Source organism: Pinus tabuliformis, chromosome 8 (genome assembly GCF_031772625.1).
Source record: "Pinus tabuliformis cultivar Carrire ecotype Pingquan chromosome 8, CPIR1, whole genome shotgun sequence".
Lineage (NCBI taxonomy): Eukaryota > Viridiplantae > Streptophyta > Pinopsida > Pinales > Pinaceae > Pinus > Pinus tabuliformis.
The window spans coordinates 2,054,102,748-2,054,123,754 of NC_142294.1; the positions used below are offsets into that span (position 1 = coordinate 2,054,102,748).

Genomic DNA, 21,007 nt, shown 5'->3' on the forward strand with positions numbered 1-21,007 from the left:
GTACAATGAGGATCTCATAGAACAACATGCTAGAATGAGTGTTTCTTTTCAAAAACATGTAAGGACAAGTGTAGCTTCCTTCATTGGTGCACCTTTCAAGAATCTCATCTTCCAATGGTGTACATTATAATAATAATAAAGGACCAAGTTCAATAGAACATTTCTCAAGTTGTGGTTCCACCATTCCCTTGAGATAACAAAAATATGCCAAATGTCTTGATGTATTACATGGCACTCTCCTAAAAGCTTCAATGGTGTGAAATGCTTCCAAATACATCACATATGCCTTGGGATATGTACAATTCAAAGTAATAAAATGCATCATCATGTGTAGAAGGCACCCTAGAAGGTGAATTACTACCAAATGTGCAACATCACCTCCAAGTATGTGAACAAAATCATAGAACATTGCTTGAAAGACATGAACACAAAAACATGTGAAAGAAAAATGCTAATGTGTATATATCCACCCCTCCCAACTCTAATGATCAAGACTATGTTAGCATTCATGAGTTGTACCGAGCTCCCAAAGCTCATATCCTCATCATAGTACAATTGAGAAAAATGCCTTGAAAATGCAAAAATGGGTCTTGCATTTTTAGATGGTAACATTGAGTAACCTTAGAGCTAATAAAGATCAATTTTTAGGTCCCAATGCTAGATTCAATGTACATGATACCCTAGCAAGGATGCACCATCCTTACCTATTTAGGTTTTGACCTAATGACATTGTCTAGAAGTACATTATACTTTGTCAATCTAGCCATATTGCTAAAGGCTAAATCTAAGCATTCCTCAAGTGTCATAAATCTAAACATTGATAAAGGTCTAGAAAATCTTAACATATGAAAGCAAACATTGTTATTAGAGTCATTTAGTGACAAATAACTTGTAAATGTGTTTTTTAATAAAGTTTGTCCTATAACTTTCTAGAAAAAATGGAATACATATGAATTAATTTGTCATGGTTGGTCACCATACGAATCAAACATCCTAAAGCCATGAATTCTTTAATGAATGGAAAATCCACTTAAACAAATTTCATTTATTCAATATAGAGAGCATTTGGTAAAAGATAATGAAACGCCTATCATCATAAACAGATAGATACCATTAAATGCACAATGAAATACTCAATAATACAATCAAACTAAACTAGCCCAAAGAAAATTTGTTTTTAATTACCAACAATTGGGTTGGAATTAAATTCTTCTTTCTCCCATTCTCTATTATGTATGTCTAAATTGTCATAGTTTATATTTTCAAAGACTTTATCAAACAAACTCATATCTCTTTTATTTAATAACTCAAAGTCAACAATGGAAACTATATGATTGATTTATGACACATTTTCTATTAAAACATAGTTACTGATCAAATGGGAACTATTACCTCAAAATGGGTACTTGAGCAAAAAATCCCCAAAAAAAAAGAAAAAAACACCTTGAAATCGAAAATTATTGATGCCAGAATAACATTTATTTTTATTGTTTATATATATATATATATATATATATATATATATATCTTTTTTTTCTTTTTTTGTAATGAGGTATGAGGTTTTCATTTTTTTTTTAACTTAAAAAAAACATTTTTAGATTTTTTTGTGGATCAATTTGTTTTTCTTTAAATTATATATTCTTTTGAAAAAAATCATTTTTTATTTATTTTTTGATTTTTTTTATTTGTTTTTTGTTTTTTTTCATTAATCTTTTCTTCAATATTTTTTTTTACCAGTTAATTTTGGTATTTTTTTATTTTTATAGGTTTTTTGTTTTTTCCTTTTTCCTTTTTTTTTTAATATATTTTTTTGTTAAGCTTTTTTATTTTTATGTTTTATGTTACTACTAACATGTTCTTACTAGCATGTTTTTATTATTTTTATTCTTGGTATGCTCTCTCTCTCTCTCTCTCTCTCTATATTACTAACATGAAAATCACTAACATTTCAAAAAAATTATCCACACTTATTTGATTAGAAAATTCTTGTTCACACTTGATACATAAAAATATTTAAAGTGTCAAATAAGCCTTCCAAAAAAATGTGTTGATGCTCCATCAACACTTCTCAAAATCAGCATGAAAAACACTAATATTTAAAAAATTATTCACACTAGATACATAAAAAAAAATGTGTTGATGCTCTATCAGCACTTTTCAAATGAAAAACACTAATATTTAAAAAAATTGTTCACACTTTATACATAAAAAAATTTAAAGTGGCAAAAATATGTTAAAAAAAGTGTATTCCAGAATCACCATTTTTCAAAATCGAGTGATTTTTTGCTAGCTCAAAAAAACGAGCACTAAGTCATTTTCTCGTTGATCGATAACTATGTTTTAAGTATTGGCATGTTCATTTGGTTGTTATTGAGTCAAAAAACATTCATTCTCCATCCCAGTATGAGGCCATGTGTAATTTCATCTATTCTCAAAATGGAGTTGACAAGTCCCTTTAAAAATAAAAATGAAATATTCTTTAAAAAAAAAATAATGTCCGCTGTAATAATAAAAAAAAATACACATATTTGGTTAGTTTTACTTAAAAGTATTATACAACATAACCTCACTCTAACTGTGCTTGTTTTATTGGTTGTTCGTATTACAATCCAATACAAAGGAGATATGGTAAAAATATTTCATTCAAATAAAATATTTCCATGTCCATATAAAATAAGATAATTTTAAATCAACTTCTAAAACTCTTTTAAAGCAGTTAAAACAAAAAACAAAAAACAAATAAAGTTGATATTATTTATATTTTCATATTTCAATTGGATACGTAAGTAAACAATATTAACTAATTTATTTTAATATCAAGTTAAAAAAAAACACATATCTATATAAATGAACTACAATAAAATATCTTTAGTTATAAATAAAATATTTCCATGTCCATATAAAATAAGATAATTTTCAATCAACTTCTAAAATTCTTTTAAAGCCGTTAAAACAAAAAACAAAGTTGATATTATTTATATTTTCACATTTCAATTGGATACGTAAGTAAACCATATTAACTAATTTATTTTAATATCAACTTAAACAAAACACATATCTATATAAATGAACTACATAAAATATTTCAATGTGCAAAGAGAAAAAGTAATGGAAAGTAATACTGAAATTTATTTAAAAATACATTAATAAAAAAGAGAACTTTAATGTGGACAATGTAATCCATAAATAAAATATCTCAATGTTCATGTTACCAAAATTATTTCAATGTCAACAATTTTTTAAAATAATAATAATAATATGTCTATATATATTACATAAAAGTAATTTAAAAATTAAATTCTTCTTGTTATAGCATTTCAAGTATCATTATTTTACATTTCAACCCTTTTCTTAAGGGTTAATTCTGAATGGAGCAAATATTTGTTAGAATTGCATGTTAAGTTATTGTATTCCATGTATTCAAAGGATTTTGAAAGGGTTGTATCTATTTATAGATTCAAAAATGAAATTTAAAAAGTGAAATATATATATGTTAGCCTATATCTATGAAGTCTCTGGAGGGATGTAATCTTTGGAGGTGCAATTTTTTAAAGTTTTGCACTATAAAAAGGGTTTGCACCTCAAGTGATTTGATCCATCTCAGAATTTTTTAGAATTCTTTTTAGATCAGTGATTAAGATTGATTTATACTAAGTGGTCAATAAAAAGGGTTTGCAGCTCAAGTGATTTGATCCATCTCAGCATTTTTTAGATTTTTTTTAGATCAGTGATTAAGATTGATTTATACTAAATGGTTGAAATTGATTTATACTAATTTAGTACATTAAATCTAGACTTACTCACTTTGATTGTGGTTTAGTATCACTTTATTTTTTTTTTGGATGAGATGAGGGCTTGTTTCTCGTGAATGCACCCATTCCACTACCAGAATATATTTGCATGTACCAGGATAGGGCTTCGAGATATGGAGTTACTGAATTATATAGTAACTAACAAACAGATATTTCAGATATTTAAGGACGGAAGTATTTCACCATGCATAACCAAATAATATGAGAGTCCTTGTGAAATTGAATTTCAAAATTCAAAATTTACTTGGAAAAGAAATATAATGACACTGCCTCCCAACATTTTTTCCTCTATTGTCACCAGTTTGATGGAAAACTTTTTTGGTGTTGGGCACCTCCAGAGTTGCTAAACTTTTGTATCGTTAATCAGATTAATATTTTCAAACTTATTTCAGATATTCCTGGTAAATAACTGGCTACATATCCTTAATGAAATCTCAAATATTCAACCATTGCAAGTAACACCACAAGCTTCTGAAAAACGACAAATCTTGAATCAAACTTCAACTTCTCCGGCCCTGCTTTAACTCTATCATCTCTTTTTATAAGTGGCAAACATTCATTGTTCATTTTTATATGTATTTTTCAGCATCTATTTCTGATAGGGAATTTTACCCTGTTTTCAGGAATCATGCATTTCTATTTGACTTCTTTTATAGCAATCATATGGAATCCATTCTACTGTGTATATGGACATAAATCATGAATCCGAATGGAATTAGTAGCGATGAACTATTTTTTGAAGCTTCTACGCAGAAAAAGTAACAGTTTTGAATATCAGAAGTATGATCTAAATTTCAGTTTCGTGATTCCTGCACAATGCACACAAACGAAAAGTCTGTGAGTAAAATGAGAATATTATTCTCGTATTATATCAAAGTTAATGTAATCAACTGTTTTCTATGTATGTACCTCTGTCCGTGGAAGCTGTTAGCCCTTGCAAATTATTTATACCTCATTTAGACTGTGTCAATGACAGGGTCCAGACACAATCAGAAGTATCAAGCGCAATTCTAAAATGCCAACGAAACAAAATGTGCAAAATATGTCCCAAAGTTTGCAAACGATGTTCATTGCAGTAATCTGTATTCTGATGCAAAAGGTTGGAAATGATGCTACAAGATTCAAACATAAAAATTAACCTTCTGTTGTTTATACAATAGCCTTGGTTTCGCATTCAAACATGCAGCTTCTGAATGCACAATTTGTAATACAACTGCAACCCTGCTAAGGCATGTAAAATGAAAATCAGGTTATTTCCGCCCACACTACTCTTACTAAGATCCTTCATTACTATATATTCCAGTTAGGCCAGAATCCCTGTTATTATTTCTATCATATAACTCAACAAGACTTTACAAAAATTCAAAAATGGATAATGAAATTAGTAGCATTATACAATCCTCTTCCTTGGTAACATTAGTAACATTATACATTATCCAATCCAATGCACATACCCCTACGCCTTTTTCTTCCTCGATGTAAACATTTTTTGTAAATATAAGTATTTAAATTTTTTTATATAATTCTGCCGAATTCAAAAAATATTATGTAATTCAACCGCAAGAACACATCTAGATATGCCTTTTAAGAACATATATATAATACCTTCAATGTTGAGTTTGTGCAAAAGATTTTCTTGATTTCACCATATCAGAAGAAAATTTCAAACGCCCATTCCTTCAAGATGCTGTCAACTTGTGAGCTGAAACCAAACAGTTATAAACTTGTCAGCATGTCTTTTATGCCCATTCTTTCAAGATACCCATATTAGTTATTTCTCATTATCTTTTTACTTTTCCTCAGATAGATACGATTTCATTATATTTCTCAAATAAAAAAGCATACTGTTGCCCCAGCTATTAGTCATGACATATAAAGACGTAATTTTGTTACGAACTGCTGTGCTTAACTGGAAGTGCACACACCTAATTGCGTAAGAACATGACCTAAATATATAAACCACTTGAATCAGAGAATAGAGAAAGGACTAAATACTGCAAAGTTGCAAACCATATTCTACAATCCAAAATTAAAAAGGTTAAAACCATGCATGAGGAATAGGGGGGTAAGAAAAGCTTGTATATGATATAATCTCAGAAATACTGTAGTATCGTAACAAACGAATATAAGGAGCCTGGTAAAAACAGAATATTCTCGTCCCTCTCTTTCTCTCTTCTTAGTAGGAACTTGTCAACCTAAGATTCTATATGCACCTGTGTCTTTAACAGGAATGTTTGGTTGTGTACAAGAAAATTAACACTAAAAATATTAACAACTTCTATCTCCATGGTGTTAGCTGTCATATTGTATGAGGTATAACAAGTGTGATTTTCATCACTCACGTGGATGGTTTTCATGGGGGACTTCACTATGTGTGCTTGAGATGGTGCATTATGGTTGTGCATTGGTGTGGGGATTCATTCATGGTTTGTATGCTGGTTTATATATTTGCACAGTTCTTTGCGCATGGATGGATAATGATGAGTCATCTGGATAGTAGCGACAAAATCTTTGGGTATTATGATGACCTATCCATTTATACTGCATATTTTCCTCACATGATCAACCTTGGTATCATGGTATTTACACATTTGTACGGACGTTTAGTGATGAAGTTGGTGTTATGTGATGGGATATGACACTAAGGAGAGAATGCCTTAGGATCTAAGTGATAATCTTGCTCCTAGAAGAATGTGCGACACAATAGAAAATTGGCCTCATAGAGTGCTCACTTCATTTGCACAAATTCTTAATCAAAGGAAGCACCTAACAATACTATACTATAATAAATGAGGGTGATTGACACAATCATGGGTAGAGTAAGATGTCTTGGAGACTTGTTCATGATAAGATTCATAATGTTTCAGACACATAGCAGTACCATCAGCGCAAATGGAATCCACTGATTGAGTATTCTAAGATTTGTTTGTGGTAGCCCTTATAATGCTGTTCCATTTCATATATTCTAAAATACCAATTCCAAGTTGAAAGAGTAATGGGAGAAATATTCATGCTACATCAAAACCATGTCATAATGAACAAAACACAAAGTATTCAGAGAGAAAATGACAGCCATCAGAAAAGGCAGTGTTTCATGGTGAAAGAAGCAAAAATAGGTTACATTGTCATAAGAGAGCAGAACATTGTTCATTGTACAGACCGCCATTAGAGCATGTAAGGATGCTTGCAGGTCGCTCATACAAGGGTATACATAATCTTTTAGGGAGCATTATCACCTATAGAATATCTTTTTTGGCCAGCTCTTTGCTGCTCCTATAGCTTTCTTTAAGAGTGTTACTCACCAAAAATGGGTAACCCTATAGGAGAAATTTTTCTCCTATTCTTCTACATCCAGCCTGCCAGTCAGCAGCCTTTGACAGCCAACACTAGCAGATAGCATGCCACTATTTGTCTCCTCCACCTGCATCAGTCATATGCCTCTCACCCATCTTGCAAGAACACATGAACGAAGGTGGGCTTCTAGTCAAAAGGTACTTTATTCATTTTGCGATTGGGTGCTTATCCCTGTTTGTACTTTGGGCTTTTGATGTAGATTATGGGGTGCCCCGGAAAAAGGAGAGGTTTTGACCGTGATCTTGTTCCCTCACCTTAAATGGGGGTTTAATTTTCAATCCTAGGTTTTATATAATTTTTATTTTCGGCTAGCGAGATGAATATCTCTTTTCATTAAATACATAAAATCATGATTACATGCCATTATGAAGACTGAACCTAGTTACATATTTCAACACTCCCTCTTAACTAGGGAGATATTCATAATCCATACATGGTACTTAGACATTCGCAATCTAAAAAAATCTCATAAAAAGAGTCAGATTGGTAACCCATTTGTATAGCATCATATCATCCAACATTGTCACATAGCAAGGCCTTGACTAAGAACTCTATCTCACCACAAGATCAAAGCACAATGTTGGCGCGACCAATGACTTATAGACACCTCATCATTGTCTCTCAAGGAGCATACCCCAAGGTATGTCCAGGATGCTAAATGCTTACCCAATCCTCCATTCTTTCTTCCCAAGTGAAGTCAACAATGATGTGTCTATCTCTCCCTCTCAACTAGGGAGGATATACCCATTCCAATGAAGGAATGTACCCATTCCTATAAAAGGAATGTACCCAAGCTCCCACTTAACCAGGGACTTGTTTGTAACGACCAACAGTCGTATATGCAACGGAAATATTTAAAACACTTCAAAGACATAAAGGTCCATTATAAGACATGTCACTGTATATTGATTATTGTATATTGAATTGATGTAAGATATGAGATGATTACAAATGAGAATGAAGGTCTGCTTATATACCCTAGGGAGGTGCCCTTTAATGAATGGTCATGTCTCTAAGACATGCCTCTTCATTACTAACTAATTAACCATTAGTTAATTAATTATTATTATATTTATATTTATATTTATTATTTTTATATGAATTATATTCATAACATTGCTTCTCTCTTCAAGAAGCTGTCCTCAAAACTTACTGAGAATATTTTTTCGTCTCTGAATTTTCATCTTCCTTGATACAAGATGATATTGTTGGATGGTGTTGTCATTGATGTCAACCCATGGAGTTGACTGGGTTTGACTTTGACCAAAAACACCAGTCATTGATGTCAAATGGTTAATGAATGCTTCTTAGTAATTGTCGGATTACATCAAGATGGCAGCTATATTATTGGATGGTTAAAAACCCAAGTCCTAGGGTTTGTGTTCCTTGGACTGAGGATGTGCCCCGACTTTGTCGAGGGTTTTTGGTAGGTCAAATCATTGAGTTTGGGTCGGAGATATATGTCATTAGATTCTCCTCGAAAAGATGTTTCTGTTGATATGTGGTACGCCCCGAGAGGTCTCCTGGTTTGAGAGATATTCACAATTGAAGTTAGTGACCACAGTTTATGGGCTAAAACCCCCAATTATTTACAATTACTAAATTAAATTAAATTTATTAAACATCTAACTTAAAGAATAACATCAAACTACCTTCACTACAAGGAGAGTCCCTTACAAGTCTGATCTAATCATTTTAATGGCAGCATTAAATTACAAGGCTTACAAAATCATTTTTTTTAATAATTAAAGCCCTGTAACGTCTACCTTAAAACCCCTCCCTAAGTTCTCCAACGGTCACTTAGAAGCCCCTCCTAAACCAAAAACAAATCTACAAAAAGGGAGACCTATTCACTCTCAAGACATATCATATCTCAACGATTTATCTTGGTGTCTATCTCTGAAATAACTTCGACCTACCTGTGGTTGGGACGTCTAAGGCAAAAAATGAATTCGGACAGCTTTTAAGACAGCAAAGTCAGTCCTCTTCTACTCAGTTTATTTAGGTAAGTTATTTTGCTTGTTGATCTCCTATTTCATGTTTGGTTGGCCAACTTTCTTTGTGTATATAGACCATGCAGTCAAGGCATACTTTTAGGAATAGCGAAATATCTGAGTTGGTTAGGATTCCTTTGTTTCCTTTTACTTTGGTGATTCGTTGACTTCGTTTATTGGGTTTCAGTTGAGAAGAATAACTTCAGGACCTCGGTCCTCATACAACAGCAAGAAGGAATCCATTTCATAACCTTGAATAAACTAATTTAGGATTCAGACCTATGTAGTAGGACATCTTTCTAAGCACATTACACAGACCTATTGAAGGACAGCAAGGCATGGCATGATCATTAACTCCATGACCTTGGTTCTCTGTTGAAACATCACTTATCAAATCCTGTACGAAGTATTGTGATTTAGGAATTTCAGTCCTCAAGCAGACCTAAAACTAGGGCACAATATAGTGCCATTTTGTCTCTAAGAATTCAGACATCGTTGTCATCAAATGTTTTGTCATCCTTGTATAGATCATCATTGAGGTACTTTATTAATGCAGCCATTTGAGGGTTCAGGCAGAAGTCTTATTATTTTATCATATTAGCCACAGTAGTATGTTCTTCACTGACATAAAGAGTAATCTACAGCAGAATACTCTTGGTACCATCTTTTAATACTTATTGAAGCAAACGGTGTGGAAGAAGGGTACTTGCAAGGGTTTTGATCAGCACTCACTATAGTTGGATCAAGTGTAGTGACATACCCTTAAACAGTCATTGTAGCCTTCAACAGTCAATAGAGCTTATTGATATAGAGACATTCTATAATATATTAGCAATGAGAAAGTAACTAGGGCAGAGGAACAAGTAAGAGGATCTAATTTTGACATGATAGCTTCTACAGTGAGGATGACTATATAACTCAGTGTTGAAAATATCGGTATCGGCAAAATATCGGCGAGGGTCCAGAAAATATCTTATCGGCAATATCGGCGAAAATATCGGCAAATATCGGCAAGCATAAAAAATAATTTTTTCAAATTTTTAAATATAGCCGATATTTTGCCGATATTTTCCGATATATTGAAAATATCGCGATATTATCAAAACAGAAAATATCGCGATATTTTCTCGGCGATATATCGTTTTGCCGAAAATATCGCGATATTTTCGAATATCGCCGATATTATCAACAATGATATAACTATCCTACAAGTGACTTAGTAGAGTATAGTTATGGGCTAATTATATAAGATACTATAATTCTGAATGACATGGTAATCATCTATATGACAACAAGTTTGATATGTCACCTTTAACAAACATAAGTACAACATTAGTGACACTTCTCTTAAGAGCTTGTTAGGATTTGCACTATCTATATCTAGTGATACAGTGTTAAGAAAGTGATGTGATTATATGTAATGGGACAGCAATGACATTGATACAATATATTGACTTTGACTTAACACAATTACATGACTTTGACATCAAGTACCTTGATTATGATGTGAAGTATTGATTGACTTAGTGAGCATTCTATGATGAGACACTTGACTTGATGATCTATGCCATGAGACTGTATAATATATTATAGCAGTGCTAACAAATCTTTGATGAATTGATACACATTTAATGACTTGATACATTGAATAGTGAAATGAAAATGATTGTGACGATGACAATAACATCATATGAGCTTATTGACATGACACACATTGACATGTCGATATATTAACTTGACTCATAGATTTGATATGTATAGACACTTGGCATAATGAAGTTGACCTTTGACTTTGACTTGATATCAATAGAACTATAATGAATGTAATTTGACATATTGACATACAACCTTGACATACTTGATATAGATTTGTATTATGTATCTTATAGTGATGACCTAGAGGATGTACCATCATAATGACACGACTTTACATGGTAGCAGGTCTTTTAAGGAAAATCTCATTTTTTTATACAACCTACTGGAGAAGGATAGATAACAGTGCTTGACCAGTCAAATAACGGTGTTTACTTATATGCTAGTAGCTCTTTGGGGACAAAGTTTGAAAGCACTGATTGCAGGGCATTGAGATGACCTGAGGCACTTTGGTTTGTGCCATCATTTAATAGCAGTGCCAGATGGTCTGTGAGGGTCTTTTGCAAATGGGTTTTCCCCTTTGAGATATAAAAAATATAAAAATCATGATGTAAAGTGTCTTGAGGGTTAGAAAAATAATTTATCCCCTCATAGGTTAATTAATTAAATTTTCTGGCCAAAATTAATTAAAATCCTAAGCCAGAAATTTGATTAATTCTAGGTCCTAGGTAAATTTAAATTCTCCAAAGGCAAAATTCGTTGGTCCTTAAAAAATTAACGTTTAAGAGGTCTGGTGACTAAGGTAAATTAATTATTTGCTAAATTTTAAGCTTTTGGTCCCTGGGGTTAAGTCAAAGTCAAAATTTTGAGGAAATTAATTCAAAAATTTAATTTTTGAATTAATTAAAATGCATTTAATTGAAAATTTCGAATTTCCTCAATAATTTAAAATTTCGACGGATGAGATTAAAAGAAATTTTAATCCTCATCAACGATCGAGATTCCTTTGATGAGGATCATTCGAACTAGCCATTGGAGGATTTATCTTTAAACAGGAGGTCATTTGTCAGTCAGTTCATCTGATCTTTTGATCGTGTACTAAGCAAAAAGCTCTCTTGCAATCTTTTTATGAGCAATCAAGAAAGACTTTGAGGTTAATTTCTGCTGGTGTTAATCTTCGTGGAAATACTGTAAGATGTGTCATTTTCATGCATAGATTTCTTTTTAACCATTGATGATAGTTTTCTGAAGAGTGATTTGAGTATAGGTATCTTGCTCAGCTGCTGGGGTTTGAATGATAATTTAAGTTTTGAATATAATAGCAAGTATCTCTATTTATCTGAATTTTATTATCATTTTCTCGCTCTATGTTGATGGTTGAATTGATTTTTGCAGAAAAGTCTTGATTTTTAGATCATCAGGTGTTCGGGGAAGTTTTCGGTTGAACCAGCCAATTCCCGATTTGTGTTTTCTGAAGAGTCCAGCTTAAATTTGATCTCGGGCTTATCATAAGATATTTTTTATGGGTGATGCATGAAGGGTTCTCAGCTCAGTACCTCCTTTAAAATTCAAAAAAAATAATTTTTTCCATGCTAAATCGATAGGTCCGGCTGTTGAGAGCCTCAGATCATCAGATCTGGGAGTGGAGTCGGACTCACACTCCCTAGATCTGATAGATCTGCCATTTATGTACATAGATCTGTAAAATTATTTTCAGTTTTCTGACTTGGGTTTTCTGGGTTTTAGTTTTTTAGGTCATTGTATATATCATTTGGGTGTTTCTTGTTGTCTTGTAGCGACAGATCTGAAGGAGAAAATTGTGTAGAGTCCAGATCTAGGCCCTGGAGGGTAAGATCTAGATCTTTGGGGTTCATCAACATCATTTTTTGCAAGGATCATGATCCAAAAATGGATCCTGGATAAACCTCTAAGTCTAAAAGACTTCATATAAGAGGTGAAAGGTGCCAAATGGCACACATCCTTTGTAAATCAGAGGAAAATGAAAGTCGCAGGCTGCTCTCAGAAATAGTCTCATTGCAGAGATCTTCTCATTCTGAATCCAACGCAACTTGAATGGGCGAAAATGGACTTCAGATGAAGAAGTTATCATGAAAAGAAGCTCCCCTTGTTCCTTTGAAAATGAGGCAAATTCTTTGAAAAATGGGCTTAAGGCCTTAATGAAGAAAATCGCATCGCATAAGGCCAAGGCTTAAAGTCGGGTGGAAGGCACCCCCGATCAGCGACCTCCGATGATCGGATCGGCGGGTCGGATCAGAGGCAGGCAGTGTATACAAGTAAAGGTCCCGAGCCGATGCAACTTGCGACTGCGATCATCAATATTGGCGGATCGCTGTCGGCGATCCCAAAAGGAAAGGCCCGGGGCGGTGCGACTTGCGACTGCGATCGCTGATATCGGTGGAGCGCTGTCGGCGATCCCAAAAGGGAAGGTCCCCAGGCTTAGCGACATGCGATCCACTGGAGCCGGTGGGGCAATAACCCAGATTTTATATATTTTCAAATCCACCGAAAGGCAGTTTTATATGTATTTCCGCATGTTGTATTGTATTGCGAAATACAAAGGGACAGAGCCATTGCGATAAGCGACAGCGACCAATAGGCGGACTCCATGGGAGAATACGGTGCAGTTATGAAAGTTTGAAGTTCGATATATTGTGTTTTATGCGGATTTCCCATGTTTTCACAGCGTTCTCTGTGTAAACAGAGAACCACTGTTACTAATGATTTCAAGCACCGATTGCCCTCATTTGTGGCAAAAATAGGTGGCCGCCTGCTCAAAGGGCGTTATGCAATGATTAATGAATGCCAAAGAAGGGATTCGAGCAGACATGGTCGGAAGTTGCAGAGCCCGAGAGGGAAAACCAACAGGCAGCGCGTTTTGGCTTTTAAGCCATGAATGCCAAAGAAAGAGGGTTGCTGGGTTGTTGAACGGTGGCCAAGAGATTGTTTGTTGCTGCACGCTGAAAGTAGTAGCATCAGAGAGCCAAGAGAGCCGAGAGAGCAGAGCTGCTGAATTGTTGGTGGCTGAGTTGTTGTTTGTTGTTGAAGCCGAGCACAAACAGGTAGCACTGAGATAGCAGCGTAGAAGCAAAAGAGCAGCTGAGGGAGCCTTTGGGATCACTTGAAGTTCAAGTGAAAAGCCAAAGAGCGTGAAGGTTGCAAAAGGCAGAAAGAAGCCAAAGCAGGAGAGCCAAAGAGCCAAGAGCCCGAGCCAAAGAGCCAAGATTCATAGCCAAAAGCCAGAGTCAGAGCGAAGAACCAGAACTAAGAGCCAAAAGCCAAGAGCCAAAAGCTAAAGCTTCAAGAGCCAGAAGGGATAAAATGGTATCTGAACCCACTGTTTTTGTACAGAACAACAGGAGTTGAGTCAAAGACTTGTAAAAGACTTACATCGTAATCCGAGGGAGCCTAGTTGAATTAACTAGAGTTCACGGAGATGTAGGCCAAGAGTTGTGGGTGAACTCCAAATTAATTTGCTGTCTTATGTGTCTGGTTTTACTGCTGCTTTATTTACTGTTATATGCGTTTATATATCAGTTTAAGCACATTCCCATATCAGCACAAACAACAGATTTTAAAGCAAATAATCAATTGACAACAAATACAAGCATACACCCATATTTTCAAGCATTTCTTAATTCCGCATTGGTTAATCAAATAAACTTGGGAAAATTCAAGCTTTAGAAGTGGGAGAGGTTCTTGTAAGCTAGACAAGAAGCCTAAGAGCCCCATTTTCAAATTAGATCATATCCAGATTTTGCAGTCCAAGGTTTAAATTTATTTATTTTCAAATCTAGAAATTTCGCGAGGGTTTCATTAACAAATCTGAAGCAAGTGGATTCCATAAAAAAAAAATATCTGGAGAAATTTTCAGGGGTTTCACTAATAAATCTAAGCATTAAAACACATTGGTGTGAAATTCGTCTTCTTGGATTTATCTTAAGTTTCTGGCTGCAGTTCCTTTGCTGCCTAGGGTTTCCTAAGCAAAAAATTTCGAATTTGTCTTCACTGTTGTTTTCTGGAAAATTTCGAAATTATTTTTATTTTAAGAGTTTTAAACCTGAAAAATTTTATGAGATCTGGAAAATCTTGGGTTTCTTCTTGTGTTTTTCTTCTGTCTATCCTCCCAGCAGTGACCTTCAAAACCCTCTGCCGATGCCATATATCTGCAAAAACCCTCACGCAACTCCTTTCTCGTCTGGCTGTCAGATCTCTGCTTTCTGCCTGTGTTTTTTCATCTCTCCTCATGCAGTCCTCTTTTGCTGCTACCCTCCGCGTGGTTTTCGTCTCCCCTCTGTCCAAGTAGCTCCTCCTCGCTACCTTCGAGCTCTCCAGCAACCATCTAACCTGCATACAAATCAATCAAATCCTTACCCTCGCAACTGCTCTTCCGTCCTACATTGTTGCAACTCGATACTTCTCCATCGCCGTCCACCTACACCTCCATCCTTCACGTGTTTTTTTCGGTCCAGCCCGAGCTCCCTCGCAGTCTTCCTCTACTCCTCACGCAAACCTACACACAATACATAACAATCCAAAGCTTTCGACTTATTCATATGCATTCAGTTTAGTTAGTCTTTTTTTTATTTGTTTTCATTTGTATATTATGGTTAGGGTTAATGTTCATTTGAATTTCAATTTTGACTTACTTGCGTTAGTTAGATTCATTTTCTCTTTCTATTTCGATTTTCTATTTTCACTTTCATTTTTTTTTTTTTAATGTTGTGATTTTCTCACTTTTCATTTTTTGATTTAAAATTTTAAAAAAGAAACTAAAAATCTAAAACATTCAAATTCATTTAAAAAATTAATAAATCCTAAAAAATTAAAACATTTAAAAACCCTAAAAAATTTAAAATTAAAAAAAAAAATTAAAAAGTTCTAAACATTAAAAAATCTAAAAATCTTAAAAACATTAAAACATTTTAAAATTTTAAAAGTCTAAAAAAGATTTGGTGACTAAGGAAATAAAATGAAATAAATTAAGGGCTTTTCGCTTAAACATTGAATTTTTTAATGTGGCCTATGGCCCATTAAAATTTTCGATTTTTTTACCCCGTTGATTTGTTTTCCTTCTTTAGTTATTGCCCAAGGGTAATTAAGATTTAAATTTGAAGTTCCTTAGTGTTATTAAATGCATGTTTTTCTATGGTCAAGATGCAATAAGTGTTTTAAATCATATTTGGTTGTTGGAGAAAGTTAAATGTTCTAGTTTTGGGCCATTAAATGAAGATCATTTTAAATTTGGAATCTCTTGCATGTTAAAGTTTTGGGCATTTACATCAATTGTTCATGATTGTCACTGTTCGTCACATATTGGAAAATTATTCTGGATGACTTGTTTTCTTACTTAATATACGATTAATTGAACATAAAGGCACTGGTCTATAATTGTTTTTATCTTGTGGTTGTGTCTTGGTTACATTAGCGTTTAATCTATTCATCTGAATTAATCGAGATTCATTTACATTCGTCAGGTTGTCCATCATTAAAATCTCCTAGAGCTTGTGTTCCACCAGCTTTCTCATCCATTTACCTTAGGGACTACCCCCCTTGACTTGCCTAGGAGAGAGTCTAAATGGAGTGAGTAAGGATCAAGAATAACAACCCTTACTTTGAGCGTTGTCGTGGTGCCTAGACACTTTGTGTGACAACACAACCATTTGATGGTTCAAGCAGCACAGTAGTATGTTCTTCACTGACATAAAGGGTAATTTACAATAGAATACTCTTGGTACCATCTTTTAATACTTATTGAAGCAAATGGTGTGGAAGAAGGATACTTGCAAGAGTTCTGATAAGCACTCACTATAGTTGGATCAAGTGCAGTGACATACCCTTAAACAGTCATTGTAGCCTTCAATAGTCAATAGAGCTTATTGACATAGAGACATTCTATAATATATTAGCAATGAGAAAGTAACTAGGGCAGAGGAACAAGTAAGAGGATCTAATTTTGACATGATAGCTTCTACAGTGAGGATGACTATATAACTATCCTACAAGTGACTTAGCATATGAGAGTATAGTTATGGGCTAATTACATAAGATACTATAATTCTGAATGACATGGTAATCATCTATATGACAAGTTTGATATGTCACCTTGAACAAACGTAAGTACAAAACTAGTGACACTTCCCTTAAGAGCTTGTTAGGATTTGCACTATCTATATCTAGTGATACAATGTTAAGAAAGTGATGTGATTATATGCAATGGGACATCAATGACATTAATACAATATATTGACTTTGACTTAGCACAATTACATGACTTTGACATCAAGTGCCTTGATTATGATGTGAAGTATTGATTGACTTAGTGAGCATTCTATGATGAGACACTTGACTTGATGATCTATTCCATGAGATTGTATAATATATTATAGCAGTGCTAACAAATCTTTGGTGAATTGATACACATACACATTTAGTGACTTGATACATTGAATAGTGAAATAAAAATGATTGTGACAATGACAATAACATCATATGAGCTTATTGACATGACACACATTGACACATTGATATATATTAACTTGACTCATAGATTTGATATGTATAGACACTTGGCATAATGAAGTTTACCTTTGACTTTGACTTCATATCAATAGAACTATAATGAATGTAATTTGACATATTGACATACAACCTTGACATACTTGATATAGATTTGTATTATGTATCTTATAGTGATGACCTAGAGGGTGTACCATCATAATGACACGACTTTACATGGTAGCAGGTCTTTAAGGAAAATCTCATTTTGTTATACAACCTATTGAAGATGGATAATAGGGCTTGACCAGTCAAATAACAATGTTTACTTATATGCTAGTAGCTCTTTGGGGACAAAATTTGAAAACACTAATTGCAGGGCATCGAGATGACCTGAGGCACCTTGGTTTGTGCCATCATTTGATAGCAGTGCCAGATGGTTGCAACATTGTAAGTGGTTTGGAACAATGAAGCAGCGTGAAGTATGATTGTCTGCACATGAGCCTTGATGCTTATTCATTTGTGACGTGCAGTGGTAGCCAACATTTTGAGCTATTGATGTTGAGCAGTGATCAGACGTGCAGTGATCTATGTGTGTAGCACTGCAGTAACAGTGATGTGCAGTTAAGCAGTGACAGTGATGTGCAGTTGAGTAGTGACTTCGATGTGCAACATTGTGCAGTGATCAGTGGCTACCAATATTTCACTGATATACAACATCTTCTTTACATGTCTACTATATTGATTCAAAGCACAAGGGGATCCAGTCTGAAAATTGTGAAACGCGGTCCATCGACTCTTTAGGGTGGCAGGGTGGTGCAAGGCAGGTGATTGGAGTCACCTTCAGGTTGTGGCCTGAAAACACCTCAAGGTGGTAGGGTGGTGTTAGGGCAAGTTGTGGCTTGCATAAGGCTTTGTGGAGTCCATTTAGTTGTGGCTGATCAAATAATAGGGCAGCGAAGTATCCTTTCTGACAACAAAGGGTAAACAGAGTGTTGGGGCACTCATTAGGTTATGGTCTGATCTATAGGGCGTTGGGGCCTCCTTCTGGTTGCAACAAGATATTAGGGTTTAGTAGCATCCTATAGGTTGTAGCCTGTGAATTAGGGGGTTGACGCCTCCCTTAGTTGTAGCTGAAATCTTGATGTAATCAATTTTATTTTAACAGGGAGAAGACAATTACTAAAGAAGCGTTCGGTGGTTTTTGACTCGGAGGGGGTTTTCCACCTAAAAATCTTTGTGTCCTCTGTTTTATCTTTTTGCATTGTTGTATGGTGTTGTCTACTGTTGATTATTGTTTATGATCATCTGAAGAAGAACAATAATAATAACTAAAGATTAACTAATGCTCTGAAAAATATTAAAAGGTGTTAATTGCTAAGAAATACTGATTCACCCCCCTCTCAGTGTTTCCAACAAATATGATGCTCTGAGTGATAGACAAAATTGTCATACTGAGAACTGATCGGACCATCCTAGATTAATCTTCTGTGCAATCTTCTGATATCTGGAAATTTGTGATGAATAGTTATTATAGGACTGGATTTTGCAAACTTCAGTATTCTTGGGAACATAAATTTGTCGTTTATGTTCTAAGTGATACTGGTATGTAGATTGATTGGAAATTCCACTCTTGTGATTCAGATGTCGATAAATAGTTCTTCTGGGTGGACTTTCCCTTATCATGTTAGTGGTTGTTTCTTGATTTCCTTCAGGCGCTGTTGTTGTTGAGTTGGCTACCGAATCATCATTTGGAATGTCCATCGTTTGAACTGCAACTTCTACATGTGTCTTCACTTTAGTAGGTTTATCCTCTGCTTGAGTTACAATTTTGACTGGATCGGTATTTGTTTCTTTATCTTCAACTTGGACTAAAATGACTGGAGACTTCGATACTACTTCTTGAAGTTGTTCTAACTTGTCATTTAGTGATTTCTTGCCACTTTTAAGCTTCTTTATTTGTGTAAGTAAGGCTTGGTTATGATTTCTTAGACGTGAAAGTTTGCCATTTTTTGAATCGTTGACTTTGTCCTTGGTATCTTTCTCTTTATCTTTTAAATTTTTTATTTGCTCTAATAATTTTTTATTAAGGGTTTTTAGGCACAAATTTTCTTTTTTCTTTTTTCTGATAGATTCTCCTTTAGTTCCTTATCAAAACTTTCATTTTCTAGTTTTAGTCTTTGTTTCTTAACCTTGGACTTTTTTATCTATGAAAGTAATTTCTCATTGTGGTCCCTTGGATGCCAAATTTCTTCATTGCTTTTTGTTGATTTTTCATGAAACTGATCTTCGAGATCTTTATATTTCTTTTCTAATGCTTTGCTCTTTTGTTGAAGTTTTGCGATTTATGTCCTCAATCTTTTTATTTGCGTCTGGGTATTGCCTTGATATTCTTCCAAAGTAGAAAATCTTTGACATTTTGGACAAATTATTGTGAGATTTTTAAAAATCAATAAACACTGATCTTCTATTCGACAAAATGGACATCTAGTCCAAAACGTAGAATTATATACAGAATCCTTAGTTTCTTCGTTCATTTTCAAATTAAACTCTATTGCTTGACCTTAGGGTTTTGTCGTAACCCTTTTATTATTTTCTTCTTTATTATCTTTGTCAAACTTCACTTCTTTACTTCTTGTACCACAATATTTGAACTTAAATGAATATTGCTCTTTTTGATACATTTATAAAAGTATTATTTTATAATATATATATTTTTTAATTTATAATATATTATTATTATTATTTCTTAAACTCTTTTTTTTTTCAAACATTTTTTTTCTATATATATTTATAATTTTTTTTTTCTTTTTGAAGAGTTACAACCCTAGTGAAATGTGGCTATTCACCTCTTTGGGGTATAATATAAAATATATATCCACTTATGTGCCTTTGACTCGGTTAATTTTCTTCGCATAAAAGCAAAATTTAGCATTCACATAAAGAGATTTTGTATTCTTTTTGTTCTTCTCTTACCTTGAAATCCCCATGGGCAATTACCATGGTTTGCTAAAATCACGAGCTTGTAAAGTACTTAATGAAGAATCAAGATAATCTTATCTACTTTGTTCGAAAATGTAACTATGTTCGGTCTTCATTAATGTACTTGAGTCATTATGTAATGTACTTGTCAAAAGAATAAAGATTTTATTATTATCACTGTAACGACAACTTATTAAAGCATGTGTTTCATGCTTGGGTCATCATTATATTAGTCGAAGTCCCCATTGTGGACTCCTAGGATTCATATTGAGTTTATAGAGTCAATGTACATTCAAAGAGACCCTTCTTAGGCTTTTGAATCATGTAAAAAGGTCTAGTATTGGGTCAAATATGATTTATGTACCCTCCACATCAAGTCGGCCTAAGGACCCTAATTCGACCCACAAGAAGCCTATATATACAAGGAGGTTGAAGTCATTTGGAGCATCATCTCTCAAGCTAGTTCGATATCTCAAGAAGAGCTGGAGAAGTGCAAAGTTTGTTGCTGGGAGGTCGAAAGAAGTGCGAGTTTGGGGAAGTCTATAGAGAGGAAGAAAATCAAACTTTTGGTGCCTCTCTCTCTCTCTGTTTCGTGGTCTGGATTGGGAGATCGAAGTCTCCTAAGTTTTCGCTGTTGCCGGAAGCTTCCTGTTGCTGGAAGCTACTGCCTAGTCGAAGTTGCTGGAAGGGGTTGAAGATTTGGGAGGTTGACTTGGTGTGGAGGGAAAGTTTGGTCTTGGTCTAGGGTGAAGAGCC

At 34.1% G+C, this 21,007-nt stretch overlaps 1 protein-coding gene across 1 annotated transcript in view; it reads right to left on the bottom strand.

The window, feature by feature from the left end:
• Positions 1-4,305: 4,305 nt before the first annotated feature.
• Positions 4,306-21,007, bottom strand: part of LOC149244723 (DEAD-box ATP-dependent RNA helicase 22-like) — a 283,017-nt gene continuing 266,315 nt past the window's right edge. The window contains 3 exon segments of the mRNA XM_089374971.1: positions 4,306-4,621; positions 4,722-5,033; positions 5,418-5,514. Coding sequence (XP_089231097.1) covers positions 5,492-5,514 — 23 coding nt within the window. The 3' untranslated portion in view covers positions 4,306-4,621; positions 4,722-5,033; positions 5,418-5,491.